This window comes from Mesoplodon mirus (genome assembly GCF_964341445.2).
Source record: "Mesoplodon mirus genome assembly, chromosome: 10".
NCBI lineage: Eukaryota > Metazoa > Chordata > Mammalia > Artiodactyla > Ziphiidae > Mesoplodon > Mesoplodon mirus.
Window position 1 is genome coordinate 22617611 of NC_138986.1, and position 7104 is coordinate 22624714.

A 7104-nucleotide genomic window follows, 5' to 3' on the forward strand; every position below is an offset into this window, starting at 1 on the left:
TCCCACACAATACAGCAGGAACTGCAGAAACAAGAGCAAAGCTGTGGGACCAGCAAAGTGCCAGCCACCCCACGTTAGTTCCTAGCATTTCAGAGGCGGTTCGCTGGACAGCGACAGGATGACTTCCTCCCCTCCCTGAGAAAGGTCTGGCAGGTATTTTCATTAATTCCAGAGGGATAAATCTTTGTTCACAAAAAGGCTGTTCTCCGCTACCTATAAGCGAGAACAAACCATTGAGGACTGGAACAAAGACTCAACTTCTTCTTCTTCTTCTTCTTCTTTTTTAATTCGGAGCCAGCAGGAGCCAATGGGCGTGCCCCTTCTAAAAGTGAAGGGCTGGAGCCTGTGGCCAGTCTTCTCACCCGGCCCGGTCCTCCTCCAGACAAGGCGGTGTGACGAGATCCCCGCGGGAGGTAAAGTTGGCAAGAGGGAAATCCATTAAGCACAAGAGTGCGTTGCACTTTTCAGGGCACCTGGGTGCATGAAAACTCCAGCGGACTCTCCTGGGAAAGAGACCATGCCCCCCGAGTCTCCTTCCAACCTCTCCCGGACCGCAGGCATGAATCAGAGCGGTTTCGTTCCAGGGAAAGGGATTTCCTACCCGCCCAGGGCGGGACCACTGCGGAGTTCGTGATCTGCTGTGTGATCCCGTCCTTCTACCTGCCCATCATCACAGTGGGCTTGCTGGGCAACATCATGCCGGTGAATATCTTCATCACTAACAGCGCCCTGAGGAGCGTCCCCAGCATCTTTAACTGGCCGTAGGGGACGTGCTGCTGCTGATCACGTGCTTCCCTGTGGATGCTTCCTGCAACTTTTAGAAAGATTTTTTTAAACATCGCTATTGGAGTATAATTGCTTTATAATGGTGTGTTAGTTTCTGCTTTATAACAAAGTGAATCAGTTATACATATACATATGTTCCCATATCTCTTCCCTCTGCGTCTCCCTCCCTCCCACCCTCCCTATCCCACCCCTCCAGGTGGACACAAAGCACCGAGCTGATCTCCCTGTGCTATGCGGTTGCTTCCCAGTAGGTATCTATTTTACGTTTGGTAGTGTATATATGTCCATGCCACTCTCTCACTTTTTCCCAGCTTACCCTTCCCCTTCCCCATATCCTCAAGCCCATTCTCTAGTAGGTCTGTGTCTTTATTCCCGTCTTACCCCTAGGTTCTTCATGACTTTTTTTTTTTCCCCTTAGATTCCATATATATGTGTTAGCATACGGTAACAAATCCCGCTACTTCTTTGACGAGTGGATGTTCGGGAAGGTGGGCTGCAAACTCATCCTGGTGATGCAGCTCACCTCCGTGGGGGTGTCCATGTTCACTCTCACTGCCCTCAGCGCAGACAGGTAAGGGCATAGGTAACAGTGGGTGGCCTAGAAAAGCAGTGGAGAGGGTCAGGGAGTGTACCTGGGGAGAGGAGGGAGAAAGGAAGGGCTGGGAGGAGGAGGGGAGAAGGAGAGAGACAGCATCTGGGAATTAGAGTAAAAGGAGTTAAAATTGACTGATGTGACGCTTGAAAAAAATATAAGAAAATCATTATTTTAAAAATAATTAAAATTGCATTAGTTTAAAAGTAGTTTTAAAATTGCATAGTCTAGCCTTCCTCTGCCCTCCACACACTCTAGGAATCTTTATTATTCATTTCACAGAAAAGCTATAGAATGAATGTGCAACAATCTTGTCGAGACTCAGCCACTCAGTGCATTGCGTCACTGCTCTGCCCGTCGCACTGTTCCACATTACCATATCTCAGACAAGTCTCTCATTTAACCATTTATGCTGGTTCTATTTGCCTACTTCTCTGTGGAAATAAGGCCCTTCTAAGATATACCTTTTAGTCTTTTGCCTGTAATGATGTATTTAAGTAGTGACATCTGTTCTGGCTGAGCCATGAGATCAGAGAGTGAAGTTCAACACTTTCCTTATTGTTAGTTGTCACAAGCAGTACACTTCCCATTTGTGTATTTCAAAACCCCAAATAACAATTTACTCTGGTCCTTCCAATTACTGATTGCTCAGGAGGGTTTGACCAATTTCCAAGGTCTTTAATAATTTTAATTGCATTTTTTATTTGCTAATTCTTAACAAGTTCTTAGTTAAAAGTTTTTAGTTAGTCCTTATTTGTTTATTAATTGCGTTTTTGGAAAAATTGATGCTGATATGAAGTGTAGAGGATTTTCTTCTGGAAAGAGTTTATCCAATGTTTAGTACAAGATAAATAGCAATATGCTATACTTGTATATTTTCAGTGCATTATTATTTTTACTTTTGAATCAATGTATAGGTTTAAACAATATTTTATGTAACCATTAGATTATCTTCAGCTCTTTGGAGAACCCCACCTACATCCCAAATGTACTGACAACCTGGCATTTGGAAAATTCATTTATTTTCTACACAAAAGGACACAAGTCTTCATTAAATTTCCCTTTTTATTGCTTGTTGTTATTTTCTGTTCTTTTATCCTTATTTATTTCCATTTGACCAAGGTTATTTTCAGTTTCAATCCATGCTCTAAAGTGATGACCTGGCTTCATACTGCTAGCTTCAAACTTAATGAGCTGTTTCTTAACTCATTGTTTTAATTATTGATACAAAATATTAAATGTCATTAGAACCATAGCCTACTCCTCATGAACACTATTTATTTATTAAGGTTCTGGGCAGTAGTTTCTATTTTCAGTTATTCATAGGTCTTCATGGGGAGCAAAAATAAACACTAAACTTTTATTTCTTCCTAGCACTTCCCTTGATTCATCTATTTGTCATTAAGTTTTTATTTTTTTCTTATAAAGATTTTCATTAAGAATATTTTTTCAACTTCCAATGTAGACCTTCTTCTCTACTTTCTTTTATTATTTGTGGAGATTTGGAGGAACTTTTTGAAAATTAAAACTTTAATGATTGTGATTTAATTCAAACTAATTTTTGGAAAAGGACCACATTTTCAGAGAGAACCAAACATAAAACATCTCATTAGGAATCAGTTTTGGATTATGAAAGCACAACCTAGAGTTGATTATAGACATTTATATAGATTCTGTGAAAATTCAGTTTTTAGAGATAACTTTAAAAATATGAAATGTAATCTGCTAGCACTGTTGAGGCTTAGTTTCTCCACCGTAAAAACGTCTTTCCTGTTAAAAATACTATTGACTTTAAAAGGACAAGGAGGTCAGATGTCTAAAAATAGATAGGTTAGATAAAGCATTTGATTCTTCAGTTGCTTTGATTCTTCATATTCTCTGCAATGTGCTATCATTGAAAAAAATATAGAATCTGTAGTCACAAGATGTAGGTGTGAATCCTGAGTCATCAGCTCACTGGCTCTGTGATCATTTGAACATCATTTAATCCCTTAGTTTTGATGAGTTTTTCTGCAAAATGGGTACACTAATCAGTTGTACTGAACAGAATTATTTTATCAAATGAAACAATTCATATGAAAGCATTTTAAAACTGTGGGTTGTTGTGTAACTACTTCTACTGTATTACATATGAGTCAGATGACAAATGACTCATTAATTCAAATCAATATTTACTCACAGATGCAATTAATTATCAGGATACAGGCACTGAGGTGGAAAGCAAATGAGCTTATTGTAAAATTATAAAGATGATCTCTCTGCCTTCTATAGCCTTCCTTCAATTATTTTAAATTTATGTATATATATTTTATTACTTTCGGCTTTATAACAAAGTGAATCAGTTATACATATACATCTGTTCTCATATCCCTTCCCTCTTGTGTCTCCCTCCCTCCCACCCTCCCTATCCCACCCCTCCAGGCGGTCACAAAGCACCGAGCTGATCTCCCTGTGCTCTGCGGCTGCTTCCCACTATCTATCTACCTTACGTTTGGTAGTGTATATATGTCCATGCCTCTCTCTTGCTTTGTCACAGCTTACCCTTCCCCCTCCCCATATCCTCAAGTCCATTCTCAAGTAGGTCTGTGTCTTTATTCCTATTTTACCCCTAGGTTCTTCATGACTTTTTTTTTTCTTAAATTCCATATATATGTGTTAGCATACGGTATTTGTCTTTCTCTTTCTGACTTACTTCACTCTGTATGACAGACTCTAGTTCTCTCCACCTCATTACAAATAGCTCAATTTCGTTTCTTTTTATGGCTGAGTAATATTCCATTGTATATATGTGCCACATCATCTTTATCCATTCATCCGATGATGGACACTTAGGTTGTTTCCATCTCTGGGCTATTGTGAATAGAGCTGCAATGAACATTTTGGTACATGTCTCTTTTTGAATTAAGGTTTTCTCAGGTTATATGTCCAGTAGTGGGATTGCTGGGTCATATGGTAGTTCTATTTGTAGTTTTTTAAGGAACCTCCATACTGTTCTCCATGGTGGCTGTACCAATTCACATTCCCACCAGCAGTGCAAGAGTGTTCCCTTTTCTTCACACCCTATCCAGCATTTATTTTTTCTAGATTTTTTGATGATGGCCATGCTGACTGGTGTGAGATGATATCTCATTGTAGTTTTGATTTTCATTTATCTAATCATTAATGATGTTGAGCATTCTTTCATGTGTCTGTTGGCAGTCTGTATATCTTCTGTGGAGAAATGTCTATTTAGGTCTTCTGCCCAGTTTTGGATTGGATTGTTTGTTTTTTCGCTATTGAGCTGCATGAGCTGCTTATAAATTTTAGAGATTAATCCTTTGTCAGTTGCTTCATTTGCAAATATTTTCTCCCATTCTGAGGGTTGTCTTTTGGTCTTGTTTATGGTTTCCTTTGCTGTGCAAAAGCTTTGAAGTTTCATTAGGTCCCATTTGTTTATTTTTGTTTTTATTTCCATTTCTCTAGGAGGTGGGTCCAAAAGGATCTTGCTGTGATTTATGTCATAGAGTGTTCTACCTATGTTTTCCTCTAAGAGTTTGATAGTTTCTGGCCTTACATTTAGGTCTTTAATCCATTTTGAGCTTATTTTTGTGTATGGTGTTAGGGAGTGATCTAATCTCATACTTTTAGAGGTCCCTGTCCAGTTTTCCCAGCACCACTTATTGAAGAGGCTGTCCTTTCTCCACTGTACATTCCAGCCTCCTTTATCAAAGAAAAGTTGACCATATGTGCGTGGGTTTATCTCTGGGCTTTCTATCCTGTTCCATTGATCTATCTTTCTGTTTTTGTGCCAGTACCACACTGTCTTGATTACTGTAACTTTGTAGTATAGTCTGAAGTCAGGGAGCCTGATTCCTCCAGCTCCGTTTTTTTGTTCCCAAGATTGCTTTGGCTATTCGGGGTCTTCTGTTTTTCCAAACAAATTTTGAAATTTTTTGTTCTAGTTCTGTGAAAAATGCCAGTGGTAGTTTGATAGGGATTGCATTGAATCTGTAGATTGCTTTGGGTAGTAGAGTCATTTTCACAATATTGATTCTTCCAATCCAGGAGCATGGTATATCTCTCCATCTATTTGTATCATCTTTAATTTCTTTCATCAGTGTCTTATAATTTTCTGCATACAGGTCTTTTGTCTCCTTAGGTAAGTTTATTCCTAGATATTTTATTCTTTTTGTTGCAATGGTAAATGGGAGTGTTTTCTTGATTTCACTTTCAGATTTTTCATCATTACTGTACAGGAATGGCAGAGATTTCTGTGCATTAATTTTGTATCCTGCTACTTTACCAAATTCATTGATTAGCTCTGGTAGTTTTCTGGTAGCATCTTTAGGATTCTCTATATATAGTATCATGTCATCTGCAAACAGTGACAGGTTTACTTCTTCTTTTCCAATTTGGATTCCTTTTATTTCCTTTTCTTCTCTGATTGCTGTGGCTAAAACTTCCAAAACTATGTTGAATAAGAGTTGTCAGAGTGGGCAGCCTTGTCTTGTTCCTGATCTTAGTGGAAATGGTTCAGTTTTTCACCATTGAGGACAATGTTGGCTGTGGGTTTGTCATATATGGCCTTTATTATGTTGAGGAAAGTTCCCTCTATGCCTACTTTCTGCAGGGATTTTATTATAAATGGGTGTTGAATTTTGTCAAAAGCATTCTCTGCATCTATTGAGATGATCATATGGTTTTTCTCCTTCAATTTGTTAATATGGTGTATCACATTGATTGATTTGCATATATTGAAGAATCCTTGCATTCCTGGAATAAACCCTACTTGATCATGGTGTATGATCCTTTTAATGTGCTGTTGGATTCTGTTTGCTAGTATTTTGTTGAGGAGTTTTGCATTTATGTTCATCAGTGATATTGGCCTATAGTTTTCTTTCTTTGTGACATCCAGGCCTGATTTTGGTAACAAGGTGATGGTGGCCTCGTAGAATGAGTTTGGGAGTGTTCCTCCCTCTGCTATGTTTTGGAAGAGTTTGAGAAGGATAGGTGTTAGCTATTGTCTTAAATGTTTGATAGAATTCGCCTGTGAAGCCATCTGGTCCCGGGTTTTTGTTTGTTGGAAGATTTTTAATCACAGTTTCAATTTCAGTGCTTGTGATTGGTCTATTCATATTTTCTATTTCTTCCTGAGTCAGTCTTGGCAGGTTGTGCATTTCTAAGAATTTGTCCATTTCTTCTAGGTTGTCCATTTTATTGGCATAGAGTTGCTTATAGTAATCTCTCATGATCTTTTGTATTTCTGCAGTGTCAGTTATTACTTCTCCTTTTTCATTTCTAATTCTATTGATTTGAGTCTTCTCCCTTTTTTTCTGGATGAGTCTGGCTAATGGTTTATCAATTTTGTTTATCTTCTCAAAGAACCAGCTTTTAGTTTTATTGATCTTTGCTATCGTTTCTTTCATTTCTTTTTCATTTATTTATGATCTGATCTTTATGATTTCTTTCCTTCTGGTAACTTTGGGGGATTTTTGTTCTTCTTTCTCTAATTGATTTAGGTGCAGGGTCAGGTTGTTTACTCGAGATTTTTCCTGTTTCTTAAGGTGGGATTGTATTGCTATAAACTTCCTCCTTAGAACTGCTTTTGCTGCGTCCCATAGGTTTTGGGTCGTCGTGTCTCCATTGTCATTTGTTTCCAGTTTTTTTTAATTTCCTCTTTGATTTCTTCAGTGATCACTTCGTTATTAAGTAGTGTACTGTTTAGCCTCCATATGTTTGTATTTTTT

General features: G+C 38.3%; 1 protein-coding gene across 1 annotated transcript; it reads left to right on the plus strand.

The window, feature by feature from the left end:
• Positions 1–517: 517 nt before the first annotated feature.
• On the plus strand, positions 518–1503 carry NMBR (neuromedin B receptor; the record flags this gene model as incomplete). Its single annotated transcript, XM_082633704.1, is given in 4 exon segments — positions 518–581; positions 584–754; positions 757–797; positions 1230–1503. Coding segments are annotated over 4 exon segments (408 nt in total). The 3' UTR covers positions 1362–1503.
• Between the last annotated feature and the right edge of the window lie 5601 nt (positions 1504–7104).